This window comes from Mesoplodon mirus (assembly GCF_964341445.2).
Source record: "Mesoplodon mirus genome assembly, chromosome: 3".
Classification (NCBI taxonomy): Eukaryota; Metazoa; Chordata; class Mammalia; order Artiodactyla; family Ziphiidae; genus Mesoplodon; species Mesoplodon mirus.
In genome coordinates this window covers 59,625,948-59,650,815 of record NC_138978.1, presented here as the reverse complement: position 1 = coordinate 59,650,815, position 24,868 = coordinate 59,625,948, and the positions used below count along the sequence as shown (strand labels likewise).

The window sequence follows — 24,868 nt, the reverse complement described above, 5'->3', positions numbered from 1 at the left end:
ACATAATATTTTTTAAATGATTATGGTTTTTATTCTGAAACATAATATCATATTGTTATGTCACAACACTTGGTCTTCCAGGTGCTTTCACATGCACTAAGCCCCTTAATCCTCTCAATTACCCTGTCATGTCCATTTTACAGATGAGGAAAGTAAAGTCTGGAGAACTTAAGAGATCGTTCAGAATCATATACCATGTCCATGGCAAAGCTTGGACTCGGGGCGGGATTGCTAGATTAAGTCTAATTCCATAATTCCATATCCACTGTTCCATCTTTTTATAGATGAGGATATTCATGATTCTACCACCTGCTCCCTCCCCCACGCCCCCCAGGCCCCAGTCACACAACTAGTTAGTATCAGTGATGGGACCAAGACCTGGGTTTTGGTACTTGAAATCCATGCACGCCACTGCTTTCCTGCCCACACTCAGCTGACACTTTTAGTCCATCACAGTGCTCTTTTTTCCTAAGTCTGGTTTTAGCCTCACAACCTTTATCAGTCTGTTTGGAAAAGCAGCCTAGCATAGCAGCAAAGAGCAAAGACCCTGGAGACAAACTCTCCAGGTTTGAATTCCAGCTCTGCCCTTATTAGTGATGTGACCTTGGGGCAAGTTCCTTGCCATCTCCATGCCTCAATTTCCTCATCTGTCAACCAGGCATGGTGTGCTTAGAACAGTGCCTGGCTATTTAAATGTTTGTTGTTAAAACAAAACAGAACCAAAACACAGGAGTACACGCAGTCCATGCCCTTCAACCAAAGCCGGTGTTGGAATTAAAACCCACTTGCCAGCTCTATACTGTAAGGCATTCTGAACGTACACTGTCATACGCACACACTAAAATGTGAGTGCGCTGAGACTAGGGATTTTGTCTGTCTTGTTTGCTGCATATCCCCAATGTTTTCTACACTGAAGACGCTCCATAAATATTTGCTGATTGAAGACATTCACCCCACATCTACTCAAAATAAAAACGGAGGGGAAGCCAGGTGACTCTATGGAATTATCCAGGAATATCCACTGCTAACTAAAGAACAAACATGATGTTGTATTCCCAATAAGAGAGTCCCTGTCATGTTAGTGTTGTGAGAAGTCACCTGTGTCATATCCAATAGAGTGTGGCGGTGAAGAGCAGGGGCTCTAGAGCCACACTGTCCTGGTTCAGATCTTGGCTCTGTCACTTACGAGCTGTATGGACTTAGGAAATTATTGACTTCTGTCTACAACATGGGGTTGGCTTGGGAAGATTATATTAAATAATATGCGAAAACTGCATAGAATAGCACCTGACATATAATAAGCACTCAATAAATGTCAGCTACAGCTACCAGAAAAAGTAGAAGAATTTCATTCTCCATGTTCCATAGGAAGGCCTGTTTCCTTATCATGTCCCTAAACGTTTCATTCTTAGGTATAATCAAATCAACTGAAATGTAAAATATATCATAACAGGCCTTTTAGCAAACTCAAGTTTAACCGTCCCTGCTATCCAAAATATATTATTTTTCACTCGCTATCAAGAATCCCATTTGAAAAAGGAAGACTCCCATCCAGAGTATCCTCCAGCCTTAGCTGTTGGACCATTTTGTGTTCTTGTAACTTTCTTCTCAGAAGAGAGGAAAAAACCATCACAGGAAACCCAATGATCTCAGGAACATCCCCCAACCAGAGGATAATCATACCAAACGTCCAAGATACGTCCACTCCTCTAAATGGGGTCCAAGAGCAAGTGTGAACACAGCGCTTGAAAGGTTCCCAACCTTCCTCTTCTACCCTCTCTTCCAAAGGAATGACAGCTTCAAGATGCAACCACGCCTCCACACACATCCATTCAATACCCATTCAGTGCCTACTACATGCCAGGCACTCTGCTAGGTGCTAGTGACAATGAGGCATTGGTCTCAGTGAGGAGAGAGACAGACAGGTGAGCCAGCACTCACAAAGCGATCTGTGTCAGGAGCCTGGTAAAACCTGGAGCTCCAGGCACCACCCTGGTGTAGGGATCGTGCTCTGTCTCTACAATTCAAAGATTGCGTCAGAAACTACCGGAATTGCTTTCTATCTCCTTCTTCAGACATACATACATTTGGGTACCCTACAGCCAGGCTCCATACCGTCATCCTTACCCAAGTTAGCTGCTCCTTTCCCACGTTCGTTCTGGCCCCCAGGCACGGAGGAGAAGCTCACGTTGTAGTTGGGTCGGTTCTGGGGAGAGGAGTGGGGCATGCTGGACTGTGGCTTAGACTGTGTCTGCTGCCAGCTGTAGCCACTCCCCTGCTGCCACCCTCCACCCATAGGCTGGGGAGATGCTTTCTGTGGCGAGCTGAGAGGTGGAAATCCTCCACCCAATCCAGTTGGTGTGGAGGGTTTGCTGGCAAATGAAGAACCACCTACAGAACAAATTAAAAAACCAACAAAAAAAGGAGAGAGCGAGAAAGAAGGTAATGCTATTTTGAGTAGCCTCTAACTCCTGTGTCTCAAGTTACTGTTTACAGTGACTTCAGTGGAACTTCCCTTGACTGGTGGCACAATTAGCCTTCCTAATAGTTAAATAAATTGCAGTCATATATTTCCTTTAATCCCCACAATAACATTTTTAGGTATGTATTAATAGCCCCATTTTTTCTTTGGACAAGCAAACTATAGCTCAGAGTAGTTAAGTGACTTTCTCAAAGTCACACAGCCAGAAAGTGGCAGAACTGGGACTTCAGTCCAAGTCTTTAACTCCAAGCCAGAAGAGCCCTGGCTCTTCCACTATGCCAACCCAGCCCTCCTTCCCACCCTCTCAGCAGATTCTACTTCTTCACTGGAGTAAAAACTATCAAACGACCAGAACAGGGAATAAAACAAAATACATTCACTCATGAAGGTGCTACTTAAACTTCAATAAGCAGGATTATTCATGGTCTGTTATAAATACAAGCATGGTTAGCGCCCATGAGTAAACCAAGAGGTTTTGAAATTTCATAAATAGGTTTCAATTTCACACTACTTGCATTTCAGTGCAGGAGAGTAAACACAGCTAACACTCTGACAGCCTTGAATAGGGCAAAGAATCTTATTCAAGCTTTAAGAAATATTACTTTGTGCTGGGAATTTAAGTAGAATCCTGATTCTGTAACTCCTAACTTTTAAGTACTCACTGCATATATGCTGGGCTTTTTCTCAAATACAAAGACCAGTTGTAGCTCATGTTTAAAGAGGTAAAATGAGAAGCTGAAACATGGTGATCTACAGGGACCCTTTCAGGCACCAATTCCAAAACAACAGTGATAATAAAGTAACATTTATATAGCTCTTCAGAAATTATAAAACATGTTTCTAAATATTACTGCCTTCAATCTACACAACACCCTTCAGAAGTAGGTAGTATTACTAGCCCCACTTTATTTATTTATTTTTCTTTCTTTGTCAAAATCACCATTTAAAAACTTTTTTTAAATTTTTATACAATTTTTAAAGGTTACTTTCCATTTAGTTATTACAAAATATTGGCTCTATTCCCTGTGTTGTACAATACATCCTTGAGCCTGTCTTACACCCAGTAGTTTGTACCTCCCACTTCCCCACCCCTATATTGCCCTTCCCCCACTCCCCAGCACTGGCAATGCCTAGTTTATTCTCTATATCTGTGAATCTGCTTCTTTTCTGTCATATTCACTAGTTCGTTGTATTTTTTAGGTTCCACATATAGGTGATATCATACAGTATTTGTCTTTCTCTGTCTGACTTATTTCGCTTAGCATAATGCCCTCCGAGTCCATCCATGTTGCTACAAGTGGCAAAATTTTGTTCTTTTTTATGGCTGAGTAGTATTCCATGATATATATATATGCCACATCTTCTTTATCCATTCATCTGTTGATGGACACTTGGTTGCTTCCATATCTTGGCAATTGTAAATAATGCTGCTATGAACATTGGGGTGCATGTATCTTTTCAAATTAGTGTTTTTGTTTTTTTCAGATATATACCCAGGAGTGGAATTGCTGGGTCATATGGTAGTTCCATTTTCAGTTTTTTGAGAAATGTCCATACTGTTTTCCACAGTCTGGCCCCACTTTAAAGATGAGGAAAGCAAGGCTCAGGGAGGTATACTGATATGCTCATGATCACACAGCTAGTTAATGGAGCTGGGACTTGACTATGGGCTTCCTATCTCCACATGTTATGTTCATTTCCTGCAGCCATAATCCCTAATCCCTCCCTAAATCTCTGAGTCTTTCACTACACCTCATCCCTTACTTACTGTGTCTTCTTTATATAGATACTGTTCCTATGCTCTGATCTGGGCTCCTCTTTCCTTTCCCACTAGAAATGTTGTGTTATGACCATCAGACCCAGAGTCAATCTGAGTTTGAGTCTCTGCTCTGTTGCTCACTTGTGCATTCATTCTTGCATGCACTTATTCATTCACAGAGTCATTCATCAGTATCTGTTGAGCATTACTAAGTAGCAGATAACGTGCACTGGGAATATAGCTGAAAAACATCTACAGAGAATCCTTGCTCTTCTGCAGTTCAGTGAAAAACTTATCTCCTTGACCTCAATTTTGTCACCTGTGAAATCAAAACTATGTCTACGTCACAGGTATATCATGAAGGCACAATGGCTATGTGAAAGTTCTTCACAATCCCTGAGTTAAGCGAATAAGAGAGGTTTACCAGAAGCTTTACTACCTTCATATGAATATGTTTATTATTTAAAAATTCAATAATATAGAAAGACCTGAAGAACTTAAAAAATACTTCCATATTCCCGCCACACTGTCATTTATTTGTTCATTTATAAAACACTATCAAGCATCTTCTCCATGCCAGGCTGCAGATACAGTGGTGAAAAGGCACATGCTGACTCTGATCGCAAGCTGTTCATCAACATTGTAGGACTTTCTGATGTCTACCCTTCCAGAATATTTTCTACCCATGTTTAGCAATTCTAATTTTCAATGCCAGTGAAGTGGAGAACTGACAGAAATACAAAGCAGTAGCTAAACCCAGAGGCCACTGCAATCCTCATTAAAAGCAAAAGCAGTAGTCATCAGACTTGGCTGTGCATTAGACTCACTTGGGGAGCTTTAAAAACTGTTTATAACCAAGCCACAGCCAACCCAATTAAATCAGAATATCTATGGGAAGAAGTACAGTGTTTGTATCAGAACTATTCAATGTGAAAATACCTAAAGGAGAAGGATACTACCTTTTTTTTTTAATTGCAGCTATATAATTTGGAAGTTTAATTTTTACTCTAAAGCAATTACCTAGGAGTCAAAAATTCTAATGTGTAGTGCTTGCTCATATACCTGTTCACTGTGTAGCTTCAGAAAAGTCACTTACCTTTCCTAAGTTATGTGAGTTGAAAAATGGGGAAATTTAGGAAACTAGTTTCCCCAGCAGTTTTTAAGAATTACTGCATTTTAAAAACACAAAGAACTCTTGAACTCCTCCTAGTAGGTATGCTGTTGCAGTGATATGGATGCAGCTATTCTGAAACTATTTTTGTTGTCTATTAATGTTGAGATCCAAGGAAACGGAAGATACACATATGGAATAGGGGAAGGTAAGGAAGAACCCTGTGGTAGTGGATGGAATTATATACTGATATACGTATTTATATCCACTCATCACCTATCTCCATCTCCTGAAAGGCAGAGCAATGACACCCACCCCCGTACCAAAAAACATACTTAGAACACAGATTCTGGTTTCTAAATACCACTCCCCACAAAAAGGAATGAGGATTCTTGGAAATGCCCGATTCTAGGACTGGGGTGTAAAAAGTTCAGGACAAGCCTAGAACATCTTGTTGTGCCATAAAGAAAGAAAGTTCTCAAAAATAATGGAATCAAGTGAAAAAGATATAGAAGCCACAACAAAGGAGCTTTCACAAACTAAATGTGGGACAATGTGAACATTAAATAATGACAATAATAGATGATAACCAACTGAGTCCAAAAAGAATCCACTAGTCTGTTATGATGTGAGAGAGGGAGGGAGTCAGAAAGGAAGGGGGGAGGGGATGGAGAGAGAGGAGATTCTGCCTTAGAGTGAAATGCTAATGAATATATATAGAAAGAAGGACAGAATCAGACAATCACAATTCTGCAGATATCATGGTAATGCCTGCTTTAGGCAAGAATCACTAATGAATGCTAAAACCACTGGGTAAAAGTCAGATGGAGAACAGGATATTCTCAAATAGAACAGTCTCAAATTATCTCCCCAGATTACTCATTAATTACTATAGGAAAAAATGGTAACTTTATGGTGAAGAAACCTGGCAGACATCACCTTAACCAAGTGATCAAAGTTAACAAGTCGAGACGTTCTCAACTGGCCTGTACCCTTCAAGTATCGATGTCACGAAAGGCTGAGGAATGATTCCAGGTTAAAGGTGTCTAAAAGGACATGACAACTAGATGCAAGACACGATGCTGGAGTTTTTAAAAGAACTTCCTATAAAGGTCACCTCTTCAGAGAGGCCTTCCCTAACCACTTGATATCTAAAGTAACAGCCCAGCCCATCCCCAACTCGCCATCACTTTCTGCCTTATTTTTTTCACAGCACTCTGCACAGAGGTTATAGTGCAAACTCCAGACCTAGACTTCATGGTGTAGAAACCTTGTGATTTGGGCAAGTTACTTAAACTTTTGTGTCCATGTTTCTTCATCTGAAAATGAGGACTATAACAGTTCCTACTTCAAAAGATTATTGGGAAGATTAAATGAAATGATACATGTAAAGCACTTAAAATAGAGCCTGGCACATAGTAAAACCTCCAAATAAACATTAATTGTTTTTATTACTTGACATTATATTATATATTTATTCATTTAGTATTTGTTTCCCCTTCTAAAATATAAGCCTTACGAAGGCAGGAATTTTGTTTTGGTTTTGTTAGTTTGGTTGGTTGGTTTTTACTAAGAGAGTGTTAGCACGTAGAAGGCACTTAGTAAATAGTTGTGGGATGAATAAATGGGTAAAAAATGAACAGTGAATAAGATTTTATTTGAAGTAGAACTCTCCCTGTCATATATGATGTTATTATTCTAAAATGTGAAGTTTATTTTAAGATATAAAAAAGAGAAATAATTTTGAGAGTTCTTAAAAGGAAAAAGGGTCTAAAGGGTATAAAAGAAAAGGTCAAGATTCTGACATAACTACTGGCAAAAAATAAAAAGGTAGTCACGTTCTCATTCTCTGCAGACAATTTGGCTCTAAATGCCTCAGGAGGGCTTTCAGAGAAACTAAACTATCAACGTGTCTCATTTAATCCGTAGTGTGAGGGCTGCCTCACCTTTATTTAACAACTCTGTACTGCCCAGAGAAGGAAGGAAAAGGAGGAAGAAAAGGTTTCAGAACACACTAGTCCAATGAACTACTCCTTGAAGAAAGGTTCCTTGGTGAAATAGTTTGAGAACCCTGCACACTATATTCTCCTAGTGGGAAGCATCACCATGAGCACTGATTCTCAGAAGTTTCTGCAGTAACCCAAATCCACCGAACCCAGTGTTTCCAAAATTACTTCCTCATGAAACACTTATTTTATAACAATAATTAACATATGATGAAAAACAGTTTGGATATACTATAAAGAGAGTCTATTTTCTGTATGGAATTTTAGAAACTGACCCGAGAACACTGTCGCCAAGGGAGAGAAGAGGGGTACAGTATGAGGATCTCACTAGCAACTTCACAGTAAGGCCTATGCACAGCTGGCCCTACATGGCACAAATCTATCTGACCTGCCTCATGTCTCAGTATTTTTCTACACATTCATTACTTTTGCTGCAGCCAAACTCTATTGTCAGATGCTCCTGGAAGTTCTAACTTTATTTATGCTACTACTTCAAAATTAGTCATTAGAGAAACAGATTAATAGGGGTTAGTTCCAACCCAATATCTGAAGCCTGTTTCCTTTTCTTAAAAGTCAATCTCAGGTTTTAGAGTATAGCTTAAAAATACACATGATTTTAGATCTTAGGTAACAATACCACCTTATTTTAACACCAAAGATTTAGATTTAAGGCTTGGTAGCCATAAGTAAATGTTATTTATGTCTTAACCTGCTACATTTATACCTAATGTCCCAAGGTCGGCAAAAGGATCCAGAGTCTGGGGTTTGTTTTGATGGGTGGGAGTACCATGCAACGAGCCTGTTGGGCTGGTGGCAGCTGACTTGCTTCCCATTCCAAAACCTCCTGAAAAAAATAATAAGGTCATTGAAAATGAGTCAGTTGTCCAAGGCTGAATTCTGAAATTCAGAAATCCAGAGCTACTGCTCACCTTGCCTCTAAAGGCAAATTAGGACAGGGTTTGCAAATGTGTTAGGAGTCGTTAGACTTATTTCCCTGACTTAAGTGAGTAGTGGCCTGGAGCAGAAACAGGGAAGAGAGAAAGCATACGTCATTCCCTGGCCATCCCTGCAAACTATTATGTCTAGCGTTTATCTCACATGTCAGCTGACTTCATTCTTTCCTATGGGATTTGGAGTCAGGCCTGAATTCTGGTTCTGCCACTTCCTAGCTGAGTGACCTTTGGCATGTTGCTTAACTTCAATATTTTCTCATTGGTTAGATAAAGAAACAGCAACTGCTTTATAAGGTTCTGTGATAAACATATAGTGTGTGTGTGTGTGTGTGTGTGTGTGTGTAACTTGCACAGCATCAGGAACACAATCACACAAGATGGCTCTCAAGAAATACAATACTAGCCATCAGAAAGAGAATTTATTTATTACAGACAAATCCAGCCCGAAAACAAGTCCTTTGTGAAGAAAGAAAACCATTCAGATTATGCAACACCTACTCTATGTCAGAAAATCTCACATAAGTTATTTCACTTAACTGTGTGGAACAAGAATTAGGAACCCCATTTTACAGATAAGAAAACTGAAGTTAAGACTTGTAAAAAATCCAAGAGCTTCTAAACGGTTGAGTTAGATATAAACCAAGATTTGTCTAACTCAATTTATTGTCAAGGCATTTAGCAAATGAGACTTAGACAAGTTAAATACCATATAACATGCAGCACAACCATGCCATCAAGGGCAATGTGAAAAGCTCTGCCAGACTGTGAGCCTTTAGGAACTTTCATAGGTGGCCTTAACACTCTGTAAGTACTCACTTCATCTTGGGTAAAGGATTATGCTTCAGCAACCGGTAAAATGTGCACAAACTTAATCTGCTGACCATTACCTGGTTTAGTATGCCAGTCCCAACCTCCTGAAACATCTGGCTGAATGTTCACAGCAGGTGTACTAGAAGCTGCAAATGAGGAGAAGAAAAAGAATCAGGACAACATAGCTCAGAATCCACTTTTCTGAATTCACACAGAAAAATGCTCTCCCTCTCATGAGGCCTCATGACCTGTCCAGGTCCCACGTGATTCAACTCCCCCTCTGAGCTCTCCCCACATTCTGCAACATTGTTATTTTGTGCCTTCATCTATGGTTACTTACATGAGCACCGGTAGAAGCCATAAACTGTCTCTGTTCCTTCTTTGGCTCACTTTTATTTTACCTCATAACTACACTTTGAATTAAAACCGTGCATATGTCTGTCTCCAATAAACTGTGAGTTTCTTGAAGGCAGAAAATTATCTTATTCATCTTTGTGTGTCCCATCTCTACACTTAACACAAAGTCAGCTGGCAATTAAAAATAGTGAAATGAAACTTAAACTCAATTTGCCTTGAATTGGCATTAACCAGTGTACGAGAGGCACGGGCAACTTAGAACTGAAATTTTGTTTTCTCCTCTGCTGTGACATGAATGGAGAATGATGAGTCAATCAGAACATGTACTGGGGACTGACTAGATACCATCCACCATGCTGGTGTCAGGTATGTATATATCGTCACTCAAAAGAAACTCATTGCAGCTTCAAAACAGATCATTCTGACCCCTCTCAAAGTTCCAAATGTAGAATTTAAAAGAAATGTTCAGCTAAAGAGAACCGGATATATTACAGGAGTACACACTGGTAGAGTAAGTTTTTTTCTACATCTATAAAATTCAAATAAGAAATAGGATGCCATAAGACAGAATTTCTTTCTAAGACTCTTCTAGGTTCTGTTCATTAAATCAGTGAGTACAACACAAATACTAAAATAACTTTGCAAGTAGGATTTAAGATACAACACACACTCCACCACCACCACCAAAAGGATCATCAAAGGACCAAGATTAGCTTTACCAAGCCTTACATTTACCTGTTTTGTTTGCTTAGTACGAATCAAGACATTGTGTACCTTCCCATCATTGAGTTAAGTAGAACATGCCATTATCAAAAATAACAGTTCTTCCCTTTTAGTTCTCCCTTCCCTTTTTCCATAGTAATCCATGAAAACTGAGGTGGAAATTAGACAATTTTACTAACATTTGCTCTTTGATTTCCGGTAAACTCTGACCTTAGTCTTACATCTAACTAGGATACAGAACTAGGAATTAGTACTTCAACCTTTTTACTAATCAAACCCTCAAATCCTTACCACCTACCACACATAAGGCACCACACTAGAGAACAGAGAGCTTAAGGACACAGTACCTCTCCTTAAGAAACTTAAAATCTGTTGGAGAGAAAGGAATAAACAAATGAAACAGTAATTACCCAATATTTTAAACTTCTATTTTGCCTTTTATTATGGTTACTTGTTTAGTTTTTCTTCTCAAATTGTGCCCCAAATGATTATTCTCTTCAGAGTAGATATTCAATAAATATTTGTAAAACTCAAAGGCAATATTTCTTGATTTTCAGAAGAGATTGATGGTGCCTTGTAGAAATCCAAGGTGGGCAATCTGACCTCCCAATATGACACCTGAGTCTCACCTGTATATGAAGAGGATGCAACTGACCCACTAACAGTAGAGTGATTCCCTTCTCATCAAGGATGGTGGAAAATTCTTTCACTCACTAGCATGGCACAGATCAAAATAAGAAGCGTAGCCACAAAACGAAGGAGTGCTAACTGTCTGAAACTGAGTTATAAACATCTTCTAACATGCTCACAAGAGAGAACTGAGTCCACTACTGCCATGCCAAAGTATGAACATCCATACCCATGGGACATAAAAGGTAGTACTCATATGAAAACAGTAAATTCAAAGTATTAAAGTCAGGAAAATATATAACCTTATTAACATTATCATTATGCATCACAGAGACTTAGATAGGAAAAAGTTACAATTCATTTTATATTTATATATTATATGGAAAGACAGATAGATAAAACCTACCGTGTGCCAATAACTCTTCTAGGCACTACAGAAACATTCATAAACAAAACAAACAAAAATCCCTGCCTTTGTGAGCTCATGTTCTAGTGGGGAGAGAAAGACAACAAAAATAAACAACACATAAGTACATTATTGAGTATATTAAAGTTGGCAAGTACAATGGAAAGGAAAATGCAGAGGAGCAGGAGAATGGGTTTTAATGTGAAATGGGGCAGCCAGAGTAAACCCCATCGAGAAGCTGACAGCTGAGTAAAGACCAAGGAGGTGAAGGAATTAGCTATGCTTATGTCTTGGGAAGAGGGGACACCCAGTGCAACAACAGAGAGGCTACTGTGGCTGGAATGGAGTGAGCAAGAGGGAGAGAATGGGAAAGAAGGTCACAGCCCTGGGTGCTAGAGCACAAAGTGCCTACATAGGCCATTTCAAGGACTTTGGCTTCCATGCTGATTGAGGCACTGAGATTTTCAGCAATGATGTAACCTACACTTTAAATAAGTGAACAAAAACAACAGCTTTAACCTATCTGCCTGCGTCTTTCCTCTCAGGGTAGCCAACTTCCAATCAGGAGATTCTTTCAAGTGGGCACTACTCAAAGGTCAGAGGTGAATTTCTTGTATGTTGTCCTGTGGACCCACTTCAAATAGTTTGAGATTTAAGACCAACAGGAAATCACCTATTAAGGTTGTTCTTGGACTGCTTTCTGTTTTTCGGTCGTTACAGTTTGACTACTGTTGCACAACTCATCTTCCTTTTGCATTTGCATGGCTTCCATGAAGTCAAGCTGATGACTGGACTGCATTCTCCAAGGGGACTCAGGGTGCCTTCAACAACAAATACATCGTCCTCTAGGTTGAGGCCAATGATGATCAATATCCTTCAACATCAGGAATGAGCTTCAGTTTTCCAGCTCAAAGTCATCGGTCCTTCACTGAAGAGCTTTGGTTTTAATCAGTGTTACCTAAGTGATACCTTTTCGCTCTTACAAATGGATGTGATTACGATTCTTTCTACACAACCTAATTCTCTAATACAGAAATATAATGTGGGCCATGTGGAATTTAAAACTTTTCTAGTAGTGACATTAAGAAAGGCAAAAAGACACTTTTAGTAAAATTAATTTTAACAAAATATTTTATTTAAACCAATATATTTAAAAAATTATATCAAGTGACCAATATAAAAATATTAATAAGATATTCTACTTTTTTTTGTACTGAGTTTTGAAACCTGGTATGCACTTTACACTTAAGAGTGCATTTCAAATCAGACTGGCCACATCTCAAGTGCTCAACAGCGACGTGTGGTTAGTGGCTTCATATTAGAACTAGTCTAATATACCAGGATATTGTATTCTAAACTGTTCTGTGGAATATTAATTTTGTGAAATGCTCATCATATCACATTTTATTAACCTAGGACTCATTTTTTCACATTTCAAAGACTTCAACTAGTATGCATCTTCCAATCAACTAAAAGTGCAGTGTTTTTTTTTAATAGTACATAAAATAAAGATATGTGCTACAATTAATGGTGCCCTATAATTATGTGCATGTAGCTCTAATGTAAAAAGAAAAAAATTCCAAATTAAATTTTAGGAAAGCTGAGTAAAACAAAGTTAAGTAGACTTCTTTATTGTATAATATCTCAGAGCTTTTAATATGTTAATGTGAATTGTTAATTTTCAAAAGAGAGGTGCATTATGTAGCTTTCCAAAAAAACAAAAAACAAAAAAAAACGCACCTACAGGGTGCTTTTATATCTGAGCACCTCCTGCTATCTGTGGAAAACCATGCTCCACTGAACACAATATGAAATACTTCCTTACCGTGCACTGTAGGTGAAGGACTTCTCGTAGGCTGAAGAAAGGGGTCACTGGAAGCACTGGCTGTGTTCAGAAAAGAACCCAGCAAATCTTGACCTGATGGTTTAGAAGGTGCTCCAAATGGGTCAAAGGTGGCACCTAGAAAACAACAGGAGAAAGGTATTTCTTTGTCCTATGAGTTCACCCATTCAACAACTACTGCAGAGCTGTCACTCTTACAAGGCTGTAAGCCAAATACTTGAAAAATCAGGATGATGCCTGCCTCACAGGCTGTTCTACAGACCCATCCTATCCTTATAACTTCCTCCAGGGTTAACAAAGGATCCCAAGGATTTCTGACCACACATGAATAATCCCTTCTTTGTGGACAAAGGAGAACTCTGGATTTACCTGTTGGATGAACCATAAACACTACAAGCAAGGGCCCCTTGGGCCTTTGGGCATCTTAATAACATAAAATAAGTCAGCCAAGCTTACAGACTAATAGATGAGTGGTGAAACAATGCCTGGACCATAGGAGATACCCAATGAATGAACTGTGCTCATATTCAGTGAATTCGTGGACCAAAACCAGGCGGGGGGCCCTGCTATTAAGGTGAACAATAGAAAACCTCATTGACCAGGTTTTGTTTAGTTGTGTTCTTAGTGGTCTTTGGCTCACTGAAAGTTAAAAAGGGAAGAAACTGAGCATGACAAAAACTGAACTCTTATCATACCTTGTCCTGTGAAGCTAAAATATTTCTGAAACATTGCCTGTCAACAACTTGCCAGAAACTAGATGCAGATGTAGTGAAATGAGAAAAAGTTTGTGAATGAACCAAGGATGCTAGAACAAAGTGGCAGCTGAGGTTTCTAGCAAAAATGTAATAATATTAATACTGTATCATTTCTTCAGGGTTTACCGTTGTCTTTCATAAAGAATACCTCAGCTGATCCTTAATATCTCCCTGTCAGATAGAAGCGATATTATCTTCATTCCACAGACAACAAAACTGAGGTTCAGAGAGCCAAGTTTCTTGTCCAATGTCAAGCAAATGATAAGGCTGGACTCATGTTCAAGTTTTCTGACTCCAAATTCCAGGAATTTCCCAAAGGCATCTCACATTCCTTACAGGTGTGAAGTGAATGTGATGAAAACCACGCAGAGTGGCATGTATATAATTGGGCTTTAATTTCTCATTATTGGTCAAGGGACAAAATTCCGTTTAGCTCCCTGTAGTAAGATGTCACTTCCTAATTTGTAAGTATCAAGCTAATGGGCTCTCGGTTTCCTGGAGTGAGACTGACCTATTCTAGGAATAGACAACTAGAATCAAACAAGTTAACGAATAAATTCCACTCTCAAAACCCAGGTAGGATATATGATGTGTTCAGCTATGACTTCATTGGCATAATGCTCTCCTAATATCTGCTGGGCAGCAGATGAGCCTTGTGTAGCAGCAATGAATCAATGATATGTCAGGCACTCTGTTACATGATGTATATCCCTTACCTCAATTTTGTTGTTGTTGGTTTTTTTTTTTGCGGTACGCGGGCCTCTCACTGTTGTGGCCCCTCCTGTTGTGGAGCACAGGCTCTGGACGCGCAGGCTCAGCAGCCATGGCTCACGGGCCCAGCCGCTCCGCGGCATGCGGGATCCTCCCAGACGGGGGCACGAACCTGTGTCCCCTGCACTGGCAGGTGGACTCTCAACCGCTGCGCCACCAGGGAAGCCCCCTTACCTCATTTAATACTTACAAAACTTTATCCCTTCTATAAAATGAGAATACTGAGATTTATAGAGTAACTGTAAGAGGACATTGGGTTAATTCTTCTACACCTAAGTTTGAAGTCAACCAGTAGAGGATTCTAAAATCTTTTCACTATTACTTGGTATACTTTTAATATCAACTTATGTTAAATTAGCAACATTCTCTAATAACTAAAAGTGAACTTCCCAACACAAGACAAGAGCTAAAATTTAGTCTTTACAACAATGCTGATAGGTAAGTATTTCCCCATTTTACAGCTAAGAAGATTAAGGTTTTTTAATAAGCCTACACAAATAGGTAAGTGTCAGTCCTGACATTCAAATCCAAGCCTTTAACTCTGGACTCAGTGTTCTTTCTACTTCCTCTTGGAGGACAGAATACCTGAGTTCCAGATCTGGACTGGCACTAATCAGCTGTGTATCCTTTGACAAGTCAATTAATACAGCTGGCCTCAATTTCACTGTCTATAACCTGAGGCACAGATTTAACTAATGTCTGAAAGGTCCCCTCTAGATCTGACTCTGGAACATAACTATCTGCCTGGGACTATGGTGAATTAAACCACTGAAAATCACATAAGGTACATGGTCTTAAAAACATGACCATTGAGTACTATGCTATCTTGGATCCTGGGGACTTCTTTTCCTGACAGAGCTTTTGTTCACTTTGGTGAGTAAGAACTGCTGAAGGATAGAGGAAATAGCCTGGGATTTAGGGCACCTGGCTTCACATTGTGGCTCCATCAATAACTAATGTAGGAACTTGAGCCTCAGCATCTACGGTCCATGATTCTGAAACTCACTCATGTAAAGAATGCCTCCAGTTGAACCACCATAAATCAAGACCAGCCCAAAGCCTTCTGAGAAGTGAAGGATGATCCTGGGAAAGAAAGTTCCTAAAGGTAACCACCCGCCTGGAGAGTTGAGACATTCTTTTTTACTCTTCCTAATGTGATGTTGTCTTGGTTAATGGGTGATGATAACAAGGGCAGCTAGTGCTTTAGAAGCTATAATGGACCTCTGCTTACCCAACTCTACTGTCTTGCAAATGTTAAAGAATTGTGGATGACCAGTCACAGAAAGGGTTGAGTCTGTGGCAATGAGCAGAGTGAAGCTGACTGAGCTTCATGGGGCTCAAACTCTGTATCTGGCACCAACTGCTCCGCTCCACCAGCTGTGCTGCTGGCAGCAGTCCCTTAAATATATCTTGAAGTAAGCAAGTACTTCTCTGCACAGCCCAAGTGTATTCAGAAAACGACCATTCCAGAAAGGCATTACAGGAAAACTGAGGGAAAGCTCTGGAGTCAAATGGCCTGGTTTTGGACCCTAGGACTAGCTGTATAGAAGTACGCTACTAATTTGACCCTAAGCCTCTATTTCCTCAACTATAAAATGGAGATAATAGCACCTATTTACTGTGTTTTTATAAAGATTGAATTTATGGTTAGTGTCAAACTCCATGTTCGGCAAATAGTAAGTAGCCCACAAATAGTACCTGTTATTATTAACAACAATTCATCAATCTACATCTCCGAGCAGTAATAACTAAAGTAGCTCAGGGACTGAAGCCCTGGAAAAAAAAATTAAAGTAAGGGTGACAAGCTCAAATATTCATTCTTAGACTGTCCTACCAAAATGGACAATATTTCTATTTCCTCTTGTGGTCCCCACTGAGATGAAGATATAGACCTTTTGGGGACTACTAGGGAGATCAGAGAAGTCTAGATTATTAGGAAAGTTCGATTCCACCTGCTTGGCCCAAAAGTTATAACTCAACACTGAGAGGTACAGCCCAACATGAAAAAAATTACCTTCTCCTACTCTCAGTGTTGGAGACGCGGAGGTGGAGGTGGTGGACCGGCGCGGTGTTGACTGGGTTGATGTAGGTCCACTCGGATGAAACACGTCGTCCACCCCTGACTGTCCAGCCCGGGCAGGGCCGGCTGCACCTCCACCCCCAAACAGGTCACTCAGAAGTTCGGAATTGGTAGGAGGAGCCGCCGGTGAAGAGAAGTTCTTACTCACTGCAGACCCTTCTAGACCCAGAAGGTCCACGTCCTCAGTGGGTGGAGGGGCAGCTGGCTCCTGCTGCTTTTTGCTGGGCTTCCTGGCTCCATGAGGTTTGTCGCCATTGGCGTTGCCATGTGGGCTGGAAAGGGTCAGAAGTTCATCATCCGATTGCTCACTTTCCTGATTCACTAGGGCAGCGTGATCCTCCTCACAGAATGATTTCTCCGATTTCTGATCTAAGGAAGGCCGTTATGCCAGGAAACAGTTAGTTACCAGCCACAGCATTATTGCTTTTTGTTAGAGTCTATGTACATAACTTCAGAAAGAGAGAAAAAGCAGCCTGAAAAAACACAATGCTTTTAGACCTTTACCAATGGAAAACTTGGATGTATTTCACATTACATTCAATTACTACTTGTTGAGCATCTGAGAGGCAGTATAGCATAGGAGTGAAGAGCAAGAACTCTAGAATCAGCCTGAGTCTGAATCTCATCTCTGCTACTTACTGGCTCTGTGACACTGAGAAGGTGACTTTACTTCTCTGTGCCTTGGTTTTCTCCTCAGCAAAATGGGAGTAATAAATAGAACCTAGCTCACATTGACTATTGTGAAAATTACATGAGATGATATATGGAAAGTGCTCAGATCAATAGTAAGTAGTACTTAAGTGGTTTTTATTATTTTTTTAAATTACTACTATCATCACCATCTTCTTCTTTTTCCCAGCACTATGCTAGGTGCTTTGAAGAAAACATTATCTCCTAGTCCTCTGCTGCCTCCTCTTACTGTCTTTTCTTCTCCATGTGGCCTGCAGCCAAAAGCAAGGTCTTTCTCCCACAGTCTGGAGCAGAAGTGAAGCCCACACCTAATTAGTGAATAGAGGGAACGGCTCTGCTTAGGATGGTCCTTACACCAACCTAGGAGGAGATACTTTCAGCATAAAATGGGGCCTCTTCTGGGGAAGGAATGGAGAGGCTGGTGAGTGACTTTCCAGGCCCTCCTTGAAACAGATCCCTCTTTCAAACTTTGTTACTTGCTGTCAGATGGATCCACGTTCCAAATCAAGTACAGATCCACATCCCTCATTCCCAATTCTGAAATGCAAAAAGCTATGAAAAAGGAGAGGTTTCCCTAAATTGGTGGAAAAATCTGACTGGGACTGACATGAGTTATTTATAGTCTTCATTGATTTCACCCAGGGTTATGAGTTATGTTTCACTACAGACATTTTAACATGTTTGATAACACATTGTCTGAGAGGCCACGGGGGGTGCTAAGCAATATGCAGTTTATGTACCGTATCATCTTTCTAACTTGCAAAGAACTCTGCATTCCTAAACCCATCTGGCTCTGCAGGGTTCAGATAAAAGATTGTGCATATGTGCTTAACCTATTTTATAGCCTGATAAGAATGATTTCTAAATTACTTACTAAAATAGCAGTGGAGAGTAAAAGTAAAGTTTTCTTAAAAGCCTTTATGTGAGGAAGAAAGATATAGGTGAAACTAAGAGGGGGTTGGGAAATCTACCTGCTATCTAGATTTCACTGGGTTTTCCAATTTTTTAAATGTTATTGGTCCCATTTCTTGGTAGAAAATTCTGAAAGCAAGCCTTCGATTCAAAGGAATGCTATGAACAATTTTTTTATCAAACATGGAAAACTCTGTGTAGGCAATGGGAATACTGTCTTATGTTTACATGGCAAAGGAAGGTCAATCAAGAGGATTTTAAGTACACTATCACCAAAGCCGGTTTCCTACCCTTTTCTTTTTTTTTTTTTTTTTTTTTTTTTTTTTGCTGTACGCGGGCCTCTCACTGTTGTGGCCTCTCCCGTTGCGGAGCACAGGCTCCGGACGCACAGGCTCAGCGGCCATGGCTCACGGGCCCAGCGGCTCCGCGGCATATGGGATCCTCCCAGACCGGGGCACGAACCCGTATCCCCTGCATCGGCAGGCGGACTCTCAACCACTGCGCCACCAGGGAGGCCCCCTACCCTTTTCTTAAGAAAGTCCTTACTATGGAATTCTACATTGAACTTTGCAGTTAACCTCAGCAAACTCTAAAACAAGGATGGCGAATGGGTATCGATCAGAATGCCAATGCTAGTCTGCTAACGGTAGCAGTCTGAAGTGTCACATCGGGAAGGATTCTAAACACATCTCCAGGTTTGGCAAAAAAGGATATTGTGATTGAGCCCAATTTCTGCCAAGGTTGTTAAAGCAAGTAGCAGAGATATGTAGGCAAAGTGTCTGCCTTCCCTGTACCAGGGGAAGCTCACCTCTGCCCTGCTAGTGGTTAGACCCCTGGGCGGGGTGGGTGGAGTAGTGTGCCAGATTTTATATTTTTAAGGGCAGGAGATAGATTCCTTTGTTAATTTCTTTGTGTGTCAGCAGTGTAAAGGGAGATCCTAGAAAATATCATGATTATTCATAAATCCAGGAAAGATGTGATCCAAAACACTGCATAGACAGAAAAGATAAAGTTCAACTTAAAATGGCCTTTTGCATCAATCTAAGAGCATCCATGGAGTTCAAAGTAGGGAAGTTCCTGATTTGGAAAAGGAATGAGCAGGAAGAATGTGAAACAAAGAAGACCCTAGATGGATGACTTCTAAATGCTGCTTTACTTTAGGCTGCTTCGAGGACTAATCCTCTTTATACATACAAGAACCACGTAACTTAACCACCTAACCATGTAACTTGGAAGAAATGCCTAGAAGTACCTTGCCAACAGAGAGTGGAAAAGAAGCCACCTTGCCCAAAATGTCTGGGGTTGTCTGGAGGGATGTCTATTGGAGCCTGTCCTATAAGACAAAAGACATCAAGGAAACACATGAAATAAGTCAATGCGATAAATCACACAGAGGCTTCGTCCTGAAAACAAAACCACCAGGCGACTCATACCTCCTAAGACCAGAGTATCTTGATGCTCCTGGTGAGAAGAGAAGAGGATGCTGGGGTTGACATCTTTTGTGCAGTAATGTTCCCATGGGGGCGTTAAGTCTATCACTTTGTCATGCGGCTGTAGTTCTACATCCAGAGTCACCTGAAATAGCTGAGGATATTTTTCTGGTACATCACATGCATCCAACTCAGGCCTAAATAGGGATTTAAAAGAATAAGATCAGTGGAAAACAATGGAACCAGTATGATGTTCAGCACAGAAACCATTGTAGATTGATTCTTAGTTTCACTCTGAGACGCATTTCTAGGGAAAAATCAACCATTAACCAGATAAGAGACTTTACTTTTCTGAGCCTCCGTTTTCTTATCTAGAGAAAAGAGGAAAATAATGCCTACCCATAGAATTTAAATACTACTGCATGTGAAAGCATTCTAGAGAGCAGGGCGGATATATCCAGACAGTAAGCATTGGCAGGACCAAATCAGTTGTTAAAATAGTGAAATAAGCCCAGAGCTACCACCTTGAGCTCTTGAATGTCTACTCCTAAGCTGACCCCAGCAACTCCCACCTATCACCCCACCTTCAGTCACTTCCTTGAGTCCTCTAGGCCACACTTTAATATAGCAACTAAGGGTGCTATAATATTTGGTGCGGGGGGTCCCCCAGGACCCTGCTTCAGTGCTGTGGCCTGGCATCCATTCTGACTGGTCATTGCTCATATCATACTGCTGATTCCACTGCCTTCCATGTTGCAAAACACAAAGGGATACACAGATGCAAAGGATCACAGTACTAAAACTTTGTTCCCTTTTTGTTCACTCTTGTTCCCTCAGATGGTATTTTAGACCTTTCAATTTGAAGTCTGATCCACTTGTGTTTAGGACAAATCACACCCAACTGAAAGTTATAAGATGCAACCAGCCTCTGTATGTTGCTAAGCCACACGCTACAGCCCTGAAGCACAGGATTTGGGGGGAAGCTGCAGCATGGCACTAAATGAGCCTTTAGCACTTGACTCCTAGCTTTTCACAGCTGCTTGGATTGAAAAGGGATTGTGGCCCAAGTAGCACTCACTTGGTGAACTTTAAAACTGTTGTGTCCAGTGGAATGAATCCAGTATGAAACTGAAGCTGGAATATCTGAGTGTTGGTCACCTAAAAATACGAGAGACGCACATGACAGTCAATCAGTGAAAAGGGAATCAGATCAAAAGATTATGTCTGGGGGAGTCATACACCATCAACTTTTTCTATATCTGTATCTTTGTTTTCTATGAATATTAAACAACCTCCTCATTTGGAGCTGACCCAGGTTCATTTCTAGCCTCTCCTCTCCACGAACTCTGCCTTGGCAAGCTATTCCTTTATCTGCTAATGCCCTATGTTCTTATACCTTGCAATACTTTGACTCATCCCATTCCTTCTGTCCAGGATGCCCCTGCTCCAACCTGATGAACTCATCCTTCAAGGACCACCTTGATAGGTCACATCCTCTGAAGCCTTTCTGAACCACCACTGGATAAAACAAACTGCTCCCATTATGACATCTCATCTTACCTCTACAATGGTAGTGGATATTTGTACATGTGTGAATTTCCCCTGAGCTCCTTAAAGGCAGAGATACAGTTTTACTCTTGTCAATCCCCCTAGGCAATGACTGGCACAGAGTATGTACTTAGCAAATATTTAATGAATTAAAATACAATTACTTGCTATGAACATTAGGGTGCATATACCTTTTCAAATTAGTGTTTTCATTTTCTTCAGATAGATACCCAGGAGTGAAATTGCAGGATCATGTGGTAGTTCTACTTTTAATTTGGGCAAGGAGGCGGGGGGACTCCATACTGTTTTCCATGTTGGTGTAGCAATTTACATCCCCCGCAACAGTGTACTAGGGTGCCTTTTTCTCCACACCTTTGCCATACTAACACCTGTTATTTCTTGTCTTTTTGACAATAGCCATTCTGATGGGTGTGAGGTGATAACTCATTGTGGTTTTGATTTGCATTTCCCTGATGATTAGTGATGTTGAGCATCTTTGCATGTGTCTGTTGGCCATCTGTATGGCTTCTTTGGGAAAAAAGGCCTATTTAGGTCTTCTGCCCATTTTTAAATTGTGGGGTTTTTTGGGGTTTTTTTTTAACATTGAGTTCATAGCAGCATTATTCACAACAGCCAAGATATGGAAGCAACCTAAGGGCCCACTGACAGATGAATGGATAAAGATGTAATATATGGTTTATTACTCAGCCATAAAAAAGAACGAAATCTTGCCACTTGCAACACAATGCATAGACCTGGAGGGTGTTATACCTAGTGAAATAAGTCAGGCAGAGGTAAATACTGTATGCTTTACTTATATGTGGACTCTGAAAACAAAACAAATGAACATGACAAAACAGAAACAGACTCACAGACACATGGAACAAACTAGTGGTTTTCACAGGGGAGAAGGGTGAAATAGGTGAAGGGGATTAAGAGGCACAAATTGCCAGTTATAAAATAAATAAGTCACCTGCCCATTTTTAAATTGGGTTGTCTGTTTTTTTGATATTAAGCTCCATGAGCTGTTTGTACATTTTGGAGATTTATCTTTTGTCCATTGCTTCATTTGCAAATATTTTCTCCCACTCTCAGGGTTGTCTTTTCATCTTGTTTATGGTTTCCTTTGCTGTGCAAAAGCTTTTAAGTTTCATTAGGTCCCATTTGTTTATTTTTGTTTTTATTTTCATTACTCTAGGAGGTGGGTCAAAAAAGATCTTGCTGTGGTTTATGTCAAAGGGTGTTTTTCCTATGTTTTCCTCTAAGAGTTTTATAGTGTCCAGTCTTACATTTAGGTCTTTAATCCATTTGGAGTTTATTCTGTGTATGGTGTTAGGGAGTGTTCTAATTTCATTCTTTTACATGTAGCTGTCCAGTTTTCCCAGCACCACTTATTGAAGAGGTTGTCTTTTCTCCATTGTATATTCTGGCCTCCTTTGTCATAAATTAGGTGACTATATGTCTGTGGGTTTATCCCTGGGCTTTCTATCCTGTACCACTGATCTATATTTCTGTTTTTGAACCTATTTGTAGGGCAGGAATAGAGACATAGATGTAGAGAAAGGACATGTGGACATGCAGGGGGAAGAGGAGGGTGAGATGAATTGGGAGACTGGGTTTAACATAAACACACTACATGTGTAAAATAGACAGCTAGTGGGAACCTGCTGTATAGCACAGGGAGATCATCTCGATGTTCTGTGACGACCTAGATGGGTGGGATGGTGGAGGGTGGGAGGGAGGTCCAAGGGGGAGGGGATATATGTATACATATAGCTGATTCACTTCATTGTACAGCAGAAACTAACACAACACTGTAAAGCAATTATACTCCAATAAAAAATAAATACATAAGTCACGAGGATGTAATGTATAGTACAGGGAATATAGTCAATATTTTATAATAACTCTGTATGGTGTGTAATCTATAAAAATAATGAAGCACTATGTTGTACACTTGAAACTAATGTAACATTTTAAGTCAACTGTACTTCAATAAATAAAAGTTTTTTAAATGCAATTACTTGTAGCATTATTTGTGATATCCAAACAGTGGCAATAACGTAAATGTTCATCAAATGATGAAGAGATTATTAAAAGCTATATAACCATACAATGGAATATTATCTGGGTATATAAAGAAGTACTGATATACGCTACAACATGGATGAACCTTGAAAACATTAGACTAAGTGAAAGAAGCCAGTCACAAAAGACCACACATTGTATGATTCCATTTATATGAAATGTCCAAAATAGGCAAATCCATAGAAACAGAAAGTAGATTCCTGGTTGCCTAGGGAATGGAGGAGGAGGAATGGACAGTGGCTGCTAAGAGGTGTAGAGTTTCTTTTGTGGGTGTTGAAAATGTTTGGGAATTAGCAGTGCTGCACAACTCTTTGAAAATACTAAAAATAACTGTACTGTACACTTCAAAAGGGTGAATTTTATGTTATGTAAATTTTTTTTTTTTTTTTTTTTTTTTTTGCGGTATGCGGGCCTCTCACTGTTGTGGCCTCTCCCGTTGCGGAGCACAGGCTCCGGACGCGCAGGCCCAGCGGCCATGGCTCACGGGCCCAGCCGCTCCGCGGCATATGGGATCCTCCCAGACCGGGGCACGAACCCGTTTCCCCTGCATCGGCAGGCGGACTCTCAACCACTGCGCCACCAGGGAGGCCCTGTGTTATGTAAATTTTATCTCAATTTAAAAATTGAAAAAGTATGATTACTTAATCCCACATCCTCAATAGAAATATCTCCTCTCACTCTGATCCAAATAGGGCACTATAAAAAAGGCACAAGTTTCTAAAGAGCAAGGTTTGCTCTTTAGTTCTTGGGCTTCCATCTTCTGGCAAAACCATCTGGGCAAGTCAAAACCTCTGAGGCTTACTTTCTTCCCCTGTAAAATGAAGGCAATGGGCATAAGTAATCTTTTTTTTTTTTTTTTTTAGTTTTCTTTTTTTTATTGAAGTATAGTTGACTTAACAATGTTGTGTCAGTTTCTGCTGCACTGCAAAGTGATTCAGTTATATATATTTATACATTCTTTTTTATATTCTTTTCCATTATGGTTTATCATAGGATATTGAATATAGTTCCCCATGCTATACAGTAGGACCTTGTTTATCCATTCTATATATAATAGTTTGCATCTGCTAATCCCAAACTCCCAATCCATCCCTCCCCCACCTCCTTCCCCCTTGGCAACCACAAGTCTGTTTGCTATGACTGTGAGTCTATTTCTGTCTTGTAGATAAGTTCATTTGTGTCATATTTTAGACTCCATACATAAGTAATATCATATGGTATTTGTCTTTCTCTTCCTGGTTTACTTCATTTAGTATGATCATCTCTAAGTTCATCCATGTTGCTGCAAATGGCATTATTTCATTCTTTTTTATGGCTGAGTAGTATTCCATTATATATATATAAAAAATCAAATTTTTATATATATATTTATATATACATATATATACCACATTTTCTTTTTCTTTTTTTTCTCTCTGCATTGGGTCTTCGTTGCTGTGCGTGGGCTTTCTCTAGTTGCGGCAAGAGTGGGGGCTACTCTTCATTGTGGTGCGCGGGCTTCTCATTTGCGGTGG

General features: G+C 40.1%; 1 protein-coding gene across 1 annotated transcript in view; it reads right to left on the bottom strand.

Moving 5' to 3' along the window:
- The window catches only part of DNAJC6 (DnaJ heat shock protein family (Hsp40) member C6), a 153,564-nt gene that overhangs the window by 4,211 nt on the left and 124,485 nt on the right, over positions 1-24,868 (bottom strand). The window contains exons 9-16 of the mRNA XM_082613100.1: positions 20,797-20,876; positions 19,722-19,915; positions 19,541-19,621; positions 16,621-17,055; positions 13,063-13,197; positions 9,199-9,267; positions 8,083-8,202; positions 2,128-2,391 (exon numbers count right to left, since the gene is read on the bottom strand). Coding sequence (XP_082469226.1) covers positions 2,128-2,391; positions 8,083-8,202; positions 9,199-9,267; positions 13,063-13,197; positions 16,621-17,055; positions 19,541-19,621; positions 19,722-19,915; positions 20,797-20,876 — 1,378 coding nt within the window. The remainder of the gene's footprint in view (positions 1-2,127; positions 2,392-8,082; positions 8,203-9,198; positions 9,268-13,062; positions 13,198-16,620; positions 17,056-19,540; positions 19,622-19,721; positions 19,916-20,796; positions 20,877-24,868) is intronic.